This window comes from Aptenodytes forsteri, unplaced genomic scaffold (genome assembly GCF_000699145.1).
Source record: "Aptenodytes forsteri isolate BGI_AS27 unplaced genomic scaffold, ASM69914v1 Scaffold54, whole genome shotgun sequence".
NCBI lineage: Eukaryota > Metazoa > Chordata > Aves > Sphenisciformes > Spheniscidae > Aptenodytes > Aptenodytes forsteri.
In genome coordinates, this window is record NW_008796044.1 from 17,969,213 (window position 1) to 17,987,949 (window position 18,737).

Here is an 18,737-nt window from a genome sequence, read left to right on the forward strand (position 1 = left end):
GCCCGGGGGAGGGCAGGGGGGGACGGCCGTGAGGGGAGAGTGGGAGCGGACTGAGCGACGCTCTTTCGGCCATATGAAACAGCTGAAATACACACGTATATACGCTTGAAATGGACGTGTTCACCGGGGGTCAGTAACGGGCCTCGGGGTAGGAGTTGCCTCCATCAGTTACCCCATCCCTGAGGCAGGGGCAGCTCCCAGCCGTGCGCGGGCCCGCGGGCCCTGCCTGCCCTGGCCGGTAAAGCCGCCTGCTCCTCTTCCCCCTCGCATCGGGACAGAGGTAGCGCTGGAAGTCCCGAACGAATTTGAATGCGGCCCTGTGAGGAACGGGCGGTAGGGAAGCTCCCACAGCGTTGGGTGGTGCAGTACGACAGTGGATTTCTAAAGGGAAAAAATATTGGTGCCTCTGTCCTGTTCGGGGCATTCTGAAAGCGCACGCGTGGATTTTGTGATGTGGAATAAAGCACGTTTCTCATACACTTCAAGGGTTATTTTTGGCCATTGTTTTTGACTTAATGATAAGTAGTATGGCAGTTTTCTTAACTTGGAGTTCATTAGCTTCTCAGCTTAAAATAAGTGAGAGTTTTGCCTTTGTATGCTCTGTACCTTGAGCCATAACTGAAGAGCCTTGGCTGTGTTTTTAAACATGTTCATAATGTTTTGTGCTTGTATAGATGCGTTGTCAGCTTTCAGTGATATGCTGTAATTTTTGCCTTGTAGATTTTTCACGAAGCTTTATTTTGCAGGATTTATAACGTTTACACTTCTGACTTTGGAAGAGAAGTAGTCCTGCAGAAATGTCGAAGATTGAGAAAATGAGTATCCTCGGAGTGAGGAGTTTTGGGGTAGAGGATAAAGACAAACAAATTATCACTTTCTTTAATCCGTTAACTATTTTGGTGGGACCAAATGGTGCAGGAAAAACGGTAAGACTTGCTACATGTTGGGTTTTGCACTGTAAATAGCTCTGAAAGGCCTCAAAATATGAATAATGATCTCTACAGAAAAGTATTAATAATATTGCAAAAATCTTGCTGTTTACTGTAAATATTGTGTTGTTTAGCTTTATTAGAGATCTGCTTTCATGCCTGGATTTTGCAGAGCACCGGTTGATATTCTTCATAGGAAACTGATTAAAGCCGATTTTGCAAAGTACCATATTCTCATGATACTCAAAAAATAAAATGTTACTTCTTATTTCTCTCTCCTCGCATATTTAACTCATTTGTAAATATTTGGACTGTTACTGTGTTTTTGCCTGTAGTCCATCTTGTTTACTCTAAATTGCCACTATAACTATATACCTACTTCTGTTTTCTTAGACTATCATCGAATGTCTTAAATATATCTCCACTGGAGATTTTCCTCCTGGCACCAAAGGAAACTCATTTGTTCACGATCCCAAGGTAAAAATCATAGTGACTAGATTTAATGTGTGTTTACTCCTAAGTGAAATACTTAACTGCGCTCAGTGTTGTGATGAAAACAGAGATGCTCAAGTTCTAGGCAGACATGAGCTGACTGTATTGTTTCAGGAAAAACAAAGAGCTGGGGGAGATCAGAACATTACCCGCAGGTGGGAAGGCACGTATTCATTTGGATGTTGAGAAGAATTTCCCTTACTCAGTTTTTTTGTTTCTACTAAAGGTTGCCAATGAAACAGATGTTAGAGCTCAGATTCGATTACAGTTTCGAGATGTAAATGGAGAGCTCGTAGCTGTCCAGCGATCCATGGTCTGTACCCAGAAAGGCAAGAAAATGGAATTTAAAACACTTGAAGGTGTCATTACTAGAACAAAGTAAGTTTTTTTTCTTACTTTAGCATGAAGATCGGTTTGGGTTTTGTATATTTTTATGTATAAGACAAGAGAAAACTTGATAATGTATTCCTTGAAGTAGTTACTAGTGCTCTTAGATTAAAGCAATGTAGTTTCATCACTTTTATCTATTAGTTGATTCAGAAATCCTACAATCGATAGCTGCTACTTTAAGAACTACTTATATCTATTAACTTGCATTTATTTGAAAATTTTATTAATAATGATATGGTTTGAAAGTAGCATTGTGTGGAGTATGTAGGCTTTACTTCCTTTAGCACCATTTTCAGTTTCAGATCCTTGTTGGCCGGTGTTTAGCTATTTAAGAAGTGTATTCACGTCACTTCATTCAAGATCGTTTTTGCTCCCTCTGGTGGTTCTGCATGGTTTTGAAATGCGTAATAGTCTTGACCACAAATATTGACAGTGTTAAATGCGTATGTTGAACATGGTAATTATATGCTTAAAAATTGTTACTTGTTAAGTTTTTGAATTGGTACTTTACAATGAGATTGTACTGTTTAAAATGCAGTTTACTCTTAAAAGAATTTGCTAGTAACTTCTTTGGGGATTTTCTTTATCTGTGCTACATAGGCATGGCGAGAAGGTCAGTCTGAGTTCCAAGTGTGCAGAAATTGATCGAGAGATGATCAGCGCCCTTGGTGTTTCCAAATCGGTGATCAACAATGTCATTTTCTGCCACCAAGAAGAATCTAACTGGCCATTAAGTGAAGGGAAGGCCCTGAAACAAAAATTTGATGAGATCTTTTCAGCAACAAGGTTTTTCTCTTTACTGTAATTAAATAAAAACTAAGACATGTCTTCTCTAATAACGTAGGTGTTGATGAAAATGTCTGAGGCATTGTTTCATACATCAGTACTGCTGTATTGCCAATAGGATCTGAAATTTTGTTCTTTTTAAAGGTATATTAAAGCACTCGAAACTCTCCGTCAGGTACGACTGAAACAAAGTATGAAAGTAAAAGACTGTCAGACGGAACTGAAATACCTAAAACAGAACAAAGAAAAAGCACAGGAAATCCAGGATCATCTTACCAAGAGAGAGGCTCAACTGGCGGCTTCTAAGGAGAATGTAAAATCTATTGAGAGTCAACTTGATCCTCTAAAGGTAATTTGTGTGACAATTACATTAAGACTTTAATATAGACTTTAATACAAAGCAATACATAAGTACTAAAGAACACAGAGAAATGTGAAAGCTGGACAAATTTCTTGATTAAAATCTTACACTTTTATTTTGTGTTATCTAATACTTTGCTCTGAAGCAGCATCAAGCATACCTCAGCAAACCTGGCAGATGCTGGTCTAATCTGTAAACAGTCATTGGAGGTTTAAGGACGTAGTTTGTGAAATTCCTGTAGCGGCATTGTTTTTTTGTAGCTTAATTTAAAAATCGCTCTTTCTCAAATTTAGCTGGTAACTAAAACTATCATAAACTGTAACTGAAACAAAAACTAAACTAAAACTTAAACCCACATATTTTTAAAAAATACTTTATAAAGCTGAAGGTTTTACACTTAGATTAACTATATCATTTAGAACAGTTGATTATGGGATTCATAACCTGGTGAGATATTTTACTTACAGCATTCTTTCCTTCGCAGAGTTCTCTGGCAGCAGTTGAACAGAATCTCATAAAAGTAATGAGGCTAGACAACGATGTAAAAGCCCTGGAGAGCAGGACGAGGCAGATGGAGAAAGATAATCAAGATTTGCAACAGAAGATGGAAAAGGTTGCCTTTTAAATTCCATGCTGCCATCCTTTCTGCTGAAGAATCAGTCTGTCTTTTGCTACCCAGTGAACTAAGTATATATTTTATTATGCATCAGATGTTGGTGAAAAACATTTTCATAGCCCACGTAGCTCACTTGATATTATCAGATACTGCAAATACGGCTCAATAAAGCTGTATTAGTTTCTGTGTAATTTGGGTTAAATTGCTTTTTGTAACTTTTCCCTTCACCATAGACTGGCTTGCCAGGGAGGCAAATGCTGACAAAAGTTTTCATTAAAGTGAAAATTACTGGGAACAATGCCCTGCGGTGTGTAACTTGGAAATACCTGCCTCTCACTGTATGTTGATGATAGCCAGCACTTGTTTTGACCAGTATGGGATGGCTCCTGACGTTAATATTATTCATCTCCCTGGAGACTTTTTGTTTCTTTCTCTTAAAATAAGAAATAATTGTCAGTCTTCTGTTGTGATTGTGACAAGGCATTTAAGACTATTTTGAAAAATTGCAAGAAATTCCTTGGTGGTAAAGATTTAGATTCACTTGTTTTATCAGCCTAAGAAAAATAGATTTTCCAGTCTTGTTTGTAGCATATTTAATTTTTCTTAATATATGTCTTAATATAGAAATTCTGTGTGGGAGGTGTTTACGTCTTATTTCTTGAATTCTGTTATGGTAAAAACTATACTTTTTTAAAACATCATTAATTGGCTTAAAAATTTAGTTAAAAAGCTAGCTTTATTCTGTATTGTATTTGGTGTACAGGTTTTTCAAGGAACAGATGAACAACTAAAGGATATATATCAGAACCACCAGAGAACAGTGAAGGAGAAGGAGAAGAGATTATCAGACTGTAAGCGTGAATTAGATAGAGCCGCTAAAGAGTGCCAGAGATTTACCAGTGAGAAATCAGAACTACTTGTCGAACGAGGTATTTTAGACTTAATCTATAACCTTGTATTTATTTTTTTAATGTCATCAAGATCTGAAATGGAACTACTGGTAAGAATTGAAGGAATTTGAACTGGACAAAACCCCTAAAATGTGTATGAGTTTGGGGTAAGCTGCACAGTATGGTATGAGACTCTCACAGGTGGACAGGTCTTAGCGTTCTTCTGGAGTTTCTAATGTGCAGTTGTTGTTTTGGGCTATAATTACAACGTGTAGTACCTTTGTTCTTAAATGGACCATTCTTTATAAAAATATTCCAAATAGATAATTTATGGTGGCATAGATCAATGGCAGCCTAGCCGTTTACAACACAGTTGTTTTCACTGGCTGAGCTTGTGCTTTCTTTAGGTGATGAAAATGCCTGCTAACCAGATGTGATGGTGTAAGTGTGTTTTAACCGAGAAAAACGTGAAAGCTGAATGCTTGGCATTCTTAGTGTCTCAGGTGGGGGCTGGGGACTAGTCAGAGGGCTTTAGGATAATATTCTTTCATATATCGTGTATTCTCTTTTAGATGGACTATGGGAATTTCAGTAAAGCTGTAGTAGTTGAGACACAAAGTACATGCTTACATAAAATATGTTTGGGCTTTCTTTGTTTATATTTATCAGAATAATATTTTTAGTGTTTTAAGAGGCTTTCTTTTAAGTTCTTGTTTTATTTAATTAATAAAAATTTAGCTACCTGAAATAGCAATCTCTAAAGCTTGTTTTTACTCTGGAGCTTTTTGTGTTGTTTAAAAATACTTCCGTTTCAAAGACTTTAAGAAAATAGTTGCAACTTACTTTGAATCCTAAATGTATCTTCTGCCTCAGTTTTTAAGCGTTTATGTCACGTTTTCTTTTTGTGAAGGTCGTCTTCAACTGCAAGCAGATCGTCACCAAGAACACATCACAATGAGGGATTCATTAATTCAGTCTCTGGCAGCGCAGCTGGAATTAGATGGTTTTGAGCGAGCACCTTTTAATGAAAGGCACATCACCAGTTTTCACAGGTTGTTGAAGGAGAGACAGGAAAGAGATACAGAAGCTGCAAATCATTTGATGGTAAGAATTTTGTTGTTTTAGTAGTGTAGTTAGTATTGGTTATTAGTGTGTTACTGATTCATATGTGTCTTCGTGGTGCTGGGAGGAAGAGGAAGAATGTTGGCGGGGGAGAAGTGAAGCCATTTTTTTTCTTCTAGAATTCTTTGTTATGGGTTGCCTGAATCTTTCCATGGAAATTAGTTTTGGAACTAAGAGTGGTCGTCAAGTGATCCGAATTGCCAAAGCTATTGAACAGGCAGTTCTTCAGATAGGTTTTTCTCAGCAGCCCTCTCACGCAGGTGGATCACTGACAAGCTTAAAAAGCCTGAGGAAACATTACAGTGGGCAACTGGTTTAAAAATAAGCAACTTTTTGTTGAAGTCATCTTCAAAATGGAGTTGCTCTCGCAGAACACTACCAGTATGATGCATCTGCATTTTCCTATCAAAACATTTCAGCAGAAAATTTTTGACAAGTTCTAGTTATCTAAGTATTTCAATGTCTTGTATTACAGTGGTGAATATTTGCAAGCTAGTGTGAAGAAGTGTTTTTAAAAGTGGTTTTCCTATGAAAAAAATGAGTATAATATTGCTGATTTCTTTCAGAGAGAATTTGCACGAAAAGAAGCAATGAAACAAAAACAGATAGATGAAATAAGAGACAAGAAAACTGGATTAGAAAGAACCGTTGACCTGAAATCAGACATTCAAAATAAGAAACAAGTTGAGCTGAAGAACGTAAGATATGAATTGCAGCAGTTGGAGGGGTTTTCAGACAGAATTCTGGAGCTGGATCAGGAGATTGTCAAGACAGTAAGTTAATGTAATTGAAAAATTTTTCGAAGTTTGAAGTAAAAACTTTTGGCTTTATCATTTAAAAAAAAAACCAAACAAAAAACCCCCTTGATGTTTACTCCATCTGCTGCATTTTTGCCCTTTTTTTTTTTGCATTTTGCCCATTTTGCCCATACCCTCTCTATGCTTTGTCTGTTTAGATGGTGTGCCCTTTGGGACAGGGACTATTCACTACTTTGTTTTTGTACAGTGCATGCGTAGAATATACTGCTTCTGCTTGGTGAGTTATAAATAGGGTAATAGCCACAGCTGGTGACATCATAAGATTAGTCAGTCTTAAATTATTGGGCCAGAAAAATACAACCTAAAGTGCTACACTACCTACATTTTTCCAGATAACTTGTCTGTGAGATGGGCTAGTTGGTTTTAAGCATTTTATCCGATGAAGTGTTACGAAGTTACAAGCGTTTTATGTCCCAGTCAACAGCAGGTTATGCCTTTGTAGCCAGGTATTTTACGTTTGTTCATTACAATGTATGAATTCAGTGCTTGACGGTGTTTCTTCTAGCCTCCTCACTAGCATAATTCCAAATTTAATGTACCGTAGATGCTAAAATACAGAGAATCAAACTAAATATGAATGAGCTTCCTGAAGTTAAGTCGTGGTCATGGCTTATGGTAAAAGCATGAGCAGCTTGGTGCAGTACTACATTTCAGAACAGCACATCCAGTATCTGCTTTACTTTCCCCATGCCAACATCACGGCCTTTGCCCTTTTTCATGTATTCTTTACAAATTTTGTAAGTGTCATTCCTGTAACAGCTAATGATACTGCTGCTGGGCAGCTTAAGAGCTTTCTTCTGTTGCCTTTAGTTAGAACTTCATTGATTAGTGTAATTATTTAAGTCTTCTGGGCTTTTATTTTTTGTTTAGGAGCATGAGCTGGAGAAGGCTGAGAAGAACAGCAATGTAGAAACACTTGAACTGGAAGTACAAACTCTGCAAAAGGAGAAGATAAACCTGGACACAGCTCTTAGGAAGTTGGATCAAGAGATGGAGCAGTTGAATCTACATACCATGACAATTACCCAGATGGAGATGCTGAAGAAAGACAAAGTAATTTTTCTGTCATCATCTCATAAGAGAGGGACATGAAATTAATACAGTCCCTTCAAGATTTGTGTATTTTTCCAGGTGTTTATCAACAATTATATGTAAAGCTTCTGTCTGACTTCATAGAAGCCATTAACTTCATGAATGCATTGAGTGGCATAAACTTGAAGGTATGAAAAAATTAATTTAAAATGCTTCATTTCCCCAGGCAGACAAAGAAGAGCAGATTAGAAAAGTAAAATCAAGACATTCTGATGAACTGACATCACTGTTGGGATACTTTCCGAATAAAAACCAACTTGAAGACTGGCTTCATGTTAAAAATAGAAAGATTAATCAGACAAGGGATAATCTTGCTGACCTTAAGTAGGTATTAATTTAATTGATTATGTCTCCATAATTATTTATGTAATTATGAATTTAAATGTAGGAAAGTTTAATATGCTTAACATACTTGTTACTTTAATTATTGTTTATTTAGGTATCTGCAAAATCAAAGAAAGCATCCTGCAGAATTTTTGTAACATACAGCTGATATAGTTTGAGCTAGTTAATAAAACCACAACATTTGTAGTGTGTCAAAGGCAGCACTGAAAGCAGATGGCACAATATTGTTCTGTAACATCCTTAATTGTTTATACTAATCCTAGCTGAATGAATGTGCTTGGGGGGTGGAAATTGCTGGTCTTCTGATTTTTCTTACACTCACTAGCCATTCTGTGACTTATATCACGAGTTCATGTGTGATTACCTGTTCCTCACTTCTTTTGATTATATAAAACAATTTGTTAGAAAGAGTAGGTAACGTCAGCACACTATGCAGTGATACACGTTAAATTTCCACAAAACAAAAACCCCAAGATTTTAAGTATAAGAATGTTGCATAATTAAAAAGTATGGAAGACAAGTAGAAGGTAGAAGGATGATAAATGCTAATACTCTTTGCATAAGAGGGTTCAATAATATCTCATAAACAATATTGCTGTAGGGGAAAAAAGTTGATACTGTATTTTTCTATAAAGTTTTGTATGGCTTTGTCGTTAGAAATGAGTTTCTCATCAGTAAACAATTGAAATGAAACACTTTATGCTGTACGTAGATTAATTAAAAGTTGACACTATAGATTTCCTGAAAAATCATTAAAGAAGAACTGGTGAACAGCTCCATAATACCAATTTCAGATTAACTTCCCATGTTTCTGGCTTTGCTTAAGCAGTTTGAAATCTTTTTTTTTTTGTAATAAGAGTTTATGCATTGATGTTTCAGCAAACGACTGGCATCAGTAGAATATCATAAAACTTATGTCAGTAATGAGCTAAGAAGAAAAGAAGCGCAGTTTTGTCCCTTCGAAGCAAAACTTTTTGATGTTTGTGGAAGCCAAGATTTTGACAGTGATCTGAGCAAACTTCAAGATGAAATTGAAAAAAGTTCAAAACAGCGAGGTAAATTTATCTATAGCTCTACCTTTTTCCCTAAAGCTTGTTTTAAATGTAAGCCACAGATATTGAGGCAGTCTGTTGCTTGTGCAGGACAAACAACCAGCACAGAAACTGACTTAAGGGAGATTATTACTGAATCTTACTATTTTTTAACAGATTTTCCTTATCTTTACTACTATTTCTGTTTTACACTTAAGCAGGATCAGTTGTTTTAATTCTTTCAGTTAATTCTCTTCTCATGTGTAAATGAAGTATCTGCTTTGGCTTGCTGCGTATGTAGATTATGACCTTCTCAAAGCTAAGGAAACGTTTGAGTGCGTGGATCTGCTAGGTGTGAAGACAAGTACAGGACCAGCCGTTTGGTGTGGGTTTGGCCCATAGGGCCTACTACTAACTGAAAGAAAGGAATTTGTGAAGGAAGTACTCGCTTCCACTGTTAATTACAGAGGGATGAGTGTGGTTTAATAAGAGACTCATAGAATAATTCAGGTTGACGAGGACTTCAGGAGGTGATCTAGGGCGACCTGCTGAAAGCAGGGGCAGCATTGAATTCAGACCAGGTCGCGTAGGGCCATTTCAGTTTCCTGTCTTTGTGATTTTGTGGGTTATAATTTTGTCTCGTTTATGGTAAATACACATCTAGCTTAGATCTGATTATGCACTGTTTATGTTTTTACATGAAGTCTTTTGTTTCTTTTTAAACCAGCTGTGCTTGCTGGAGCCACTGCAGTTTATTCACAGTTCATTACACAACTGACAGAGGAGAACCAGTCATGTTGTCCAGTTTGTCAAAGAGTTTTTCAAACAGAGGCCGAACTGCAAGATGTAATTAGCGATCTGCAGTCTAAGCTGCGTCTTGCTCCAGACAAACTGAAGTCAACAGAGTCTGAGCTTAAAAGAAAAGAGAAAAAACGGGATGAAATGATGAGTCTTAAACCACTTCGGTAAAGTATTTAAACCATATTGTTGCAGGCTGTTTCCTTTCAAATGCTTGTTTTTTGATTATTAAAAATTATGTATACATCAAGGAAGCTTTATTTTAGAGCTTGTTAATTCATTAAAAAAATCTCATTGGTGAGATAAATATTTTGCTAGCATTTGTTCTCTGCTCATTTGGACTTCAATATTAAACTATTTTATATTTTTGGTATTTCTGGTCCTTTGGGGCCTCTCGTGAGAATGAGGCAGAAAATGTGGTTATATACTTACTTTTCTACCGATTATTTACACTATACAGGCACAGTTCCCCTCCGTGTTATTTATCATTGTAACTTAAAATGGACAGGCTCTTTTTGTTGTTAATGAAATGTTTTCATACTACGTCACCTTAAATATGTTTCTTAAAAATGCTGAAGTGGAAGTTTGTCTAGACAGAATGGGAAGTAAACCTGTATTAAACACCCTTTAATAATATCTTGACTTATATCTCCTTTAACAATACTTTTTGTTGCTGGCAGTTTTGTATGAATTATGATGTTATGAATTATCATGTTCCAGAAAGGCATCTCTGGATTTTATAGTGGATTCCCAATGCCATTTATGTTTCCTTGAGGTTCAGTTATGTGCAATTCCATCATTTGGGAATGCCTCTCTGACTCTGATACTGATAACCCGTATTAGATTGGCCTGAATTTATTCCTTTATTTTAGTTATTTAAAAAACCTTTTTATGTTGTTCTTTTCTTTGAACTTGCAAGGCAATACAAAGTGTAGGTAATATTAACAAATTCAGAAAAGGTGCCTACAGTATTTTCCAATTTCCAGGCTGAATTTGTCTGTATTTTTAAAGCTGTGAAAATACTAGACAGGCTGTTTTGTTGCTGCTTCCCTTTTCTCTTCCTGTTGCCTCCTTCCAAAAGATAAACAAATAACACTAGCCCTAAAGAGGTTTTGTCAGTCTTTTTTTTTTTTTCTCTTAGCATATGAACGGCATTTGAAGTAAGAGTATGTAGGTTTCCTGCCAGTGGGTGAAGAGGCTCTAGTCTCAAGAAATTTGCAGATAACTTTTCTGAGAGAATCTGGAGAATATATGTTAGAGGGTAGACCTTTCCTTCACAAGAGGGCACTCTTGTACAGTGGATTTAGACCCTTTCATGAGCACTTGCTGTAATTAAATTAAAAACCAAAAGAGATTTTATTTGCTTGTTTGTTTCATCTCACCTGTCTAAAATGAGGGATGTGTTACCTTAGCTGGGTATATAACATAAGCTCAGTCGGACGTGGGCAAGGTTAAAGGAATACTATTTTGGCTAAATTTAGTCTTCCACTATTAAATCATATCACAGATTTTGTGATCTTGAATGTCTTGAACTTATGCTGCTGGTTTTTGACAAAGGAGATTTTATGGATTTGTATTTTATTTAAGGCGAACTGTAGTTGAACTCCAAGATAAAGACATACCAGACTTGAGGAGCAAGATACAGAATGCAAACAGGGATTTAACAGGCCTGAAGAGTGAGATAGAAGAACAGGAATCAGTCTTGCGGTCAGCTTTGTCTAAGGAGGAAAGTGCCAAGGCGCGTTTACAGGATATAACACTAATGGAAAGGTACCAGGTATGCTAACATATGTAAAATGATACTCACTTGCTAGCATCTAAATATTCAATAGTACGACAAACCTTTTCTTAAGACTTCAAGCAAAGTAAAAATAGTTCAAAAGACAGCATAACATAGGTGATCTGGGTACTAACAAAACTTAAAAGTTTTATGTAATGATTTTTGCTTTTGAGGACCACAGAGTCCCTTGAGTGCTGGTTCAATTCTGTGCTATAGTAACGGGGAAAAGAGGTGTAATCCAGAACTTGAGCACAAACGCAAGTACACCAAAGTGTTTTTCAGTCCTCATAGTCAGGCTTCTGTCATTGTTCAGCATGTTCTCAGCATCTTCTCTGTGTACTTTCTGAAATCTTGTCACGTATGCATCCTTGTTCTGGGCCATCTGAATATACGGGAAAGGGGAATTGATATCCTACACTTTTTATTATTCTGATGTAGGAGACTGTTTTGAACAGTCTTCATGCCTTTATTACCAACACAAAGTCTTTGCTCGACTGAGAACAAGAGGGACAATTGTATAGAGAACCTGGGGCCAGGCAGAGGACTGAGAGCATTTCACGGGTGGGAGGTGGCAGCAGCTCCTGAGGCTCAAACAATTCTGTTGTCGCAGAGACGGGTAGCACATGTAACACTTCTGAGGTCGCCTGGGGATGTCAAAAACCCATCCATCCGTATTGACTGATTTCCTTTCACAATTAGGAATTCCAGTTTCTAGCAGCCTGTGGGCTGACGTAACCTTACTGCTAATGATGTGACATTGCTCCAGCAGAGGAGATAAATTTGAAGGTCTCGAGTCATGTGTGCCTCAAGCCCCAAGCTTGTTCTTGTGTGCCAAAGATAAAAAAATACATTGTTAAACACTAATACAATAATAATAGTACTTTTCCTCATACTTTTAGACTGATATTAGGGATGGTGAACGAAAAATTGCTCAGCAGGAGGCTAAGCTGCTAGGGGTCGATTTAAGTAGAACTGTTCTACAAGTAAGCCAAGAAAAACAAGAGAAAAAACACTTGTGGGACACAGGTAGGTCATACAAAACTGGTATTTCACTTTTATATTGAAAATAATGTTCTAAACTTGCTGCCATTAAAAAATTAAACTTTAGTTTACTTATTTTACATTCTGAAATAACTATTCTAATAGTTTGTTGTTTTGTTTTTGGGGGTCATACGAGCTTAATTTAGAGTTAAATTTTCCTAAGGAAGACAATAAATGTTTTTAATAACAGATGGCCTCTGTGTTTGTTTTCATCTGCAGTTACTGGTAAAATTGAGTTAAATCAAAAACTCAAGCAAGACCAGCAAAATCAGATTCAGCAGCTAAAGAGTGCAGTTAATGAGCTTCTTGTTGTTTTGTTTTTTGGGGTCATACGAGCTTAATTTAGAGTTAAATTTTCCTAAGGAAGACAATAAATGTTTTTAATAACAGATGGCCTCTGTGTTTGTTTTCATCTGCAGTTACTGGTAAAATTGAGTTAAATCAAAAACTCAAGCAAGACCAGCAAAATCAGATTCAGCAGCTAAAGAGTGCAGTTAATGAGCTTAAAGCAGAGAAACTTCAGATTTCCAGCAGCATGCAGCGTCGTCGGCAACTGGAGGAACAAACAGTGGAATTAACCACTGAGGTTCAGTCCTTATGCAGAGAGATCAAGGTAGGAAATACTCTTAATTATTTAACCCTTAGCTTTGTTGTCCTGGGAAAAAAATAATAATCTTGTTATATTTAACATGGTCTGTAACCCTAGCAAATAAGATGTATTTTTAAATGTTTGTCCTGTGCTGCTATTGCATATCTTTGGGAATTTCCAGGACTTTATTAATACAGGTTTTCACATCTATTTTTCAATACACATTTAAAAAAAAAAAAAGAAGTAACCACGTGACTTTTTTTTTACCACTTGAAAAATCGTTGATCTTTAACAGAATGAGAAAATAAAAAGGACTTTCTCCAACTACTTTTCAGGAAGCAAAAGAACAGGTATTTCCTTTGGATGCAACTTTAGAAAAACTGCAGCAGGAGAAGGAGGATCTAGTGAATAAAAGAACTGCAAGTAATAAAGAAACACAAGAGAAGGTTTGTTTGCTTTTGACATAGCTGGGAGATGGAATTATATATTGGTTTTCAGGCATGGATGGAAGCTATGGTAATGAGTTCGATTTTAGGAAACAGCAGTGACTTTAGCGAATGCTTTAGATTGGTGGAGCTTTTAGGGAAGAAAAGGAACATAACCAAGTCAGGGGATGAACTCAATTGTAATTAACCTTTGGCAGTCTTGTCAAAAGGCTTCCAGGGACATTTGGCAATATTTAGTGACCAATGGTTTTAAAAGCCCTTCCTAATAGATCTAAGAGAAATAGCAAGGATGACTGTAACCTGTCCTTGCCAAGAGACAAACCTGTTTTACGCAGGTGAAGTGGCCCATTTGCTTTGGAAAACATTTTCATGGTAATAAGGAGCATCTAGGTTTCAAAAGCTGGAGGCTTTATTAGTAAATTAAAGGGAGATATGATAAGGAATTGTACTTGGACAATAGTGTTACCCAGTATCTAATCTTTGATACAGAGCGTACCAGTTCCTGGACATAAGACTGCATTTCATTTGAAATCTTTCCCCTGCAGATCAATGGCATAAAAGAGAAAGTTAAAGATATAAGCAAGTATGTGAAAGAAATTGAAAACTATATACAAGAAGGAAGAGAAGACTATAAAAAGGTAACCTAAAAAATAGTCAATAGAAAGTTGACATTAAAAGCACTTTTGTGTTTAAATCATATACCATTTTATTTCTTTAGCAAAAGGAGTCTGAACTTGAAGACGTAAATTCTCACTTAGCTGCCTGTGAGAAACAGAAGGAAATGATAAGTAAAGAGATGGAAATGATTCGACAAGATATTGACACTCAAAAGGTAGATGCATTGTTTTAGAGTAAAGTGTATTTTGCACAGTTGAATTAATTTCTGGTTTTGGTTTAAGTCTGTCTAGGTCTGTAGTAGTGCAAAGTTTGTCTCCTCCTGATTTACTTAATCAGTTGTTAGTCAGAATAGCTGCTATACATGCATTAGGCTGAAAAAAGTCGTGAGATTTGTATATGCAAAAGTAGATGCATTTTGGAAAACTTCTATCTCTAGCTATCATTTTGTGGTATTTCCAAAAGGGGTAAGTCTGAGATAATAGCATTTTCAAAAGTGTCTTTGTGTGGAGAATACCTGCCTTCTGAAGTAAGACTGCTGTAAGGTGTTTCTGATTGGAGGTACTAAAAGTTGCTAGTTACTCCAGATTTTGGCATGTACTTTAAATTCTTGTGTATCTATTTCAAATACGATTTACATTCTTTATAGGAAAGATGTCTTTCCCCATTCGACCCCACAACTTACTGTCTAACTTGTAGAACTGAGATGGGGGACTTTGTTAAATCTCATCCTAAATTACTTGCCCCGTTTGAAACACTGATTAATGTTTGCTCTTGTGTTTGCCTGTGACAATAAATACTTGTAAGTATTATTTCAGATTGAAACATGAAATAATACTGCTGATTTCCATTATACCCTATTTCTAGCACAAGATAAGTTCTCACTGTGATAATTTTCATTGTTGTCAATTATTTTATGCTTGCAGCATGTTTTAGAGTTGTGCAGAACTCATATTTTGTAATTGAGAATCAATATACTGAAACATCATACAACTTCTTGCTTTTTGTGGAGATAGGTACAGGAAAGGTGGCTAGAGGATAATCTTACTTTGAGGAAACGGAATGAAGAGCTAAAAGAAGTTGAAAACAATATAAAAAGCCTTGTGAAGGAGATGGGAGAAATGAAAGTCCCGCAAATGAAAAAGTAAGCATCTTCAAAACATAATGACATGTTTTGCACAAGAATTCACTGAATATCTGAATGTAATATTCTCTGTTTTAGTGTGTTTCCTGGTCCACCTTTCTCCCCATTCACGTAGACCACTTCCTCCTTCAAACTCATGTTTGCATAATATCCCCATGATGACAACATAAATAACTCAGTGAAATTATATAGTGCTTGTAGCTAGCAGTACATATATGTGTACATGTGCATATACCTGTTCCAATCTAATCCATTTTTTTAATGACTTCCACTGTTAAATCCACATTTAAAAAATAATTCAGGTCTCTGGATAAGAATATTTAGTGTTCATTTTAAGTCTGTTCACTTAGGTCTCAGCAGCAAATTTTATATTTATTTCAGTAGTTTAATATTAATTGCTTAGATAATAAACACTTTTGAAAAAGGAATTAGCCCTATGCTGGTTCTTAGGTGTGAACCATTTATTTAGCTTTCTAAAGGTTACCCAATTAACCTTATTTTGCTCAGTATCCTAATTTAATTCCACCTATGAAATCGATTATTTTCTATGTTTCTACATATAGCACTTTGGCATTCGAACTTGATAACTTGCTTCTCCCACTCAGAATAGTGATTTGAATATGTTCGTAACAAACTTAAACATATTTTTATTTCAATAATGTCTTAATTTCAGTGACATTAGTACTGTAATTTTAACTGTTACAGACTTCATAAATACAATATAATGAGCTAGTCTAACATTAATCAGGGTTCTAATTCTGAGTTTTAAACTTGTGAAACACTAAATACAAAAGACTTGTATATCAATTATGGTTTCACAGTGAACAAAAACATTTAGAGGAGAAAATAGAATCTCTGAAAAGAAACCATCATGTTGCACTTGGCCGACAACGTGGATTTGAGGAAGAGATTGTTCGGTTTAAAAAGGAACTTCGAGAGTCACAATTCAAAGATGCAGAGGAAAAATACAGGGAGATGATGATTGTTATGAGAACAACAGAGCTGGTGAACAAAGATCTGGACCTTTATTATAAGGCTCTTGATAAGTAAGTATTGTCATATGAGGGTAATTCTTTAGGGTAAATGTTTTAGGCTTTATTACTATTGATAACCTTGATGCAAAAGCAGCTTTCGATTTCGGACTTCCTGGGGTAACTTAGAGATAGTAAATTGATATAATTCTTCGAGATATATAATTATTTCTCTGTATAAAATCAGGCATTTAAATATTAAGATAACAAGATACAACTTTTTAAGTAAATTAATTAAAATATACTACAAACAGCACAGGATTGGAAGCATATAGGAAATTTGTAAGTTAATGTATGTAATATACATACAGTTAATGCACTGATGGTAATAATTGGAGTTTAATATAGTCATAGATAAGTCCAGTGATCATTCTAATTTTATTCCCAATTCTCTGTAGGACCCTTTTTGAGGTACGGTTGTACGTGTTAGGACTCATATTTGTAATGCAACAATTCAAGTTGAGAGATAATAGTGAATGAACCCAACACATCACCCACCTGTGCCTTCTGTGCTGAATTCTTGGTGTGACATAATCTTTTGCTGTGTTGCCTGCAGTGGTTAGAGAATGTCCAGACAATAAACACATTCACCTTCGGTTTTCATATGGAAATATGTGGAAGAGCCAGTGGAGCTGCAGGCTGTTCCTCTGACCCTATTCCTCTGTAGCTTTTTTCCCCACTTGAAAGCACTTTTAGGAAGCTTTTGTAAGTGTGTCTCCCAAAATTGCTGAGGGTTTTCCTTTCTTCCTGTAATTTTGGTTCTGGTTTATTTGGTTTTTTTTTTTTGGTTTTTTTTGAGGGAAGTAGAGGAAAAGTATTACAGGATACACAGTGGGAGAATGTTTCTTAAAAGTCTGTCACATGTTCTCTCAAAATACATAAACTCCACAGTACGAGTTTGGGAAAGGTGAAATCTGTGTTTAAATCCTTCATTATTAACCTGGATCTTTCTTGCAGAGTTTCTCATACTACTTTCATTTCTATAGCAGTATGTTTTAGCATCTTCTGGTGGTATCTTAACATGAATAAGATATGCCAGGTAGATTTCTTGTTCCCCATGATCATCTTCTCAGGTAAACAATTGCGTTTTCATTAAAGAGTATTACAATATAGAGGTGTTTTTTCCCCTTTTCCAGTGTGGGTGGTTTTGGGCTTAGATTAGAGAAGGCAAGATCAAAAGAAGCATGTCTTGCGTTTGATGGAAAGTGTAGTAAACTTTGTGTTTTTTTCTGCTTCCTTGGAAGCTTGTTTTCTAGTCTTGGACTGACTGATGAAAAATAGTATCTCAAAATTTGTAAACAAACACAAAGTAAAACATATGATTCCCTAAAAAACCCTGTATGTTCAATTATAATGATGGAATTGCAGTGAGCTATTGCAACTTGATGGACAGTGGGGAAGGATCTTGGAATCAGTGGACATGTTTCAGGAAATATGAAACTGGTGCTCAGTGACAGAAAGATAAATTGAATATTAGGAACAAAAAGGAGAAAGAAAGAGGAACATTTTAGCCACTGTATAAATTCACAATACACCCATGTCTTGAATATAGTATGGAATTGTAGTCCCCTGCATTAAAAGGGGTCTAGTAGTGCTGAAAAAAGGAGCGCAGAAGAGCAGTAATGTGGTTGAGGGTACAGCATAATGGTCAAGAAGAGAAACTAAATAGATGAGAACTTTCCAAGTTGAGAAGACCGGTCTCAATGGTTATTAAACACAATAGTCTAGAGGAACCCTGTTTTAAGCAGTTTTAATGATAAAATAAGTGTGTTTAATATTAGAATGTAAGCTAATCCAAAATTTATTTTGGGAAGATTTAAATTGTTCAGAGCATGTATGATTCTTCTCTTTCAGCTAAAATGGAAATGCACTCCAAGAATTTCCCTTTTAGAATTCAGAATCTTTTTGTATGTTATCAAATGATCTATTGTTTCTATTTAAGGCAAAACAGGAAATCAGTCTTGTAATTTCAAGAAAAATAGATAAGCATCACTTATTGGTAATCGTCTGAAAAATCGGTGAGACGAAATGTTAACTCTAATGGCCAGAGATTGAAAGCTGTATCTGTAGCCAGGAAAACCAGCATTTTGGGTGTTCTGTGCTATCAGTTGATTTTTATTGACAATATTTAGAGATTTATGATGTTCTGTTCAATATCTTTATCAGTGGTCTGGACGAGGGGATCGAGTGCACCCTCAGTCAGTTTGCAGACGACAACAAGTTGGGCGGGAGCGTTGATCTGCTCGAGGGTAGAAAGGCTCTGCAGAGGGACCTGGACAGGCTGGATCGACGGGCTGAGGCCAATTGTATGAGGTTCACGAGTGCTGAGTCCTGCACTTGGGTCACAACAACCCCATGCAACACTGCAGGCTGGGGGAAGAGTGGCTGGAAAGCTGCCTGTCGGAAAAGGACCTGGGGGTG

At 36.3% G+C, this 18,737-nt stretch overlaps 1 protein-coding gene across 1 annotated transcript in view; it reads left to right on the forward strand.

Moving 5' to 3' along the window:
- The first annotated feature begins 744 nt into the window (after positions 1-744).
- Positions 745-18,737, forward strand: part of RAD50 (RAD50 double strand break repair protein) — a 23,558-nt gene continuing 5,565 nt past the window's right edge. The window contains exons 1-21 of the mRNA XM_009285940.2: positions 745-926; positions 1,323-1,406; positions 1,648-1,799; positions 2,412-2,597; positions 2,742-2,946; positions 3,443-3,571; positions 4,338-4,503; positions 5,375-5,568; positions 6,153-6,359; positions 7,275-7,457; positions 7,663-7,820; positions 8,721-8,896; positions 9,600-9,837; positions 11,258-11,447; positions 12,350-12,476; positions 12,911-13,104; positions 13,416-13,526; positions 14,072-14,164; positions 14,245-14,358; positions 15,158-15,285; positions 16,107-16,331. Of these exons, the coding sequence (XP_009284215.1) occupies positions 798-926; positions 1,323-1,406; positions 1,648-1,799; positions 2,412-2,597; positions 2,742-2,946; positions 3,443-3,571; positions 4,338-4,503; positions 5,375-5,568; positions 6,153-6,359; positions 7,275-7,457; positions 7,663-7,820; positions 8,721-8,896; positions 9,600-9,837; positions 11,258-11,447; positions 12,350-12,476; positions 12,911-13,104; positions 13,416-13,526; positions 14,072-14,164; positions 14,245-14,358; positions 15,158-15,285; positions 16,107-16,331 (3,389 nt within the window). The 5' untranslated portion in view covers positions 745-797. The remainder of the gene's footprint in view (positions 927-1,322; positions 1,407-1,647; positions 1,800-2,411; positions 2,598-2,741; positions 2,947-3,442; positions 3,572-4,337; positions 4,504-5,374; positions 5,569-6,152; positions 6,360-7,274; positions 7,458-7,662; positions 7,821-8,720; positions 8,897-9,599; positions 9,838-11,257; positions 11,448-12,349; positions 12,477-12,910; positions 13,105-13,415; positions 13,527-14,071; positions 14,165-14,244; positions 14,359-15,157; positions 15,286-16,106; positions 16,332-18,737) is intronic.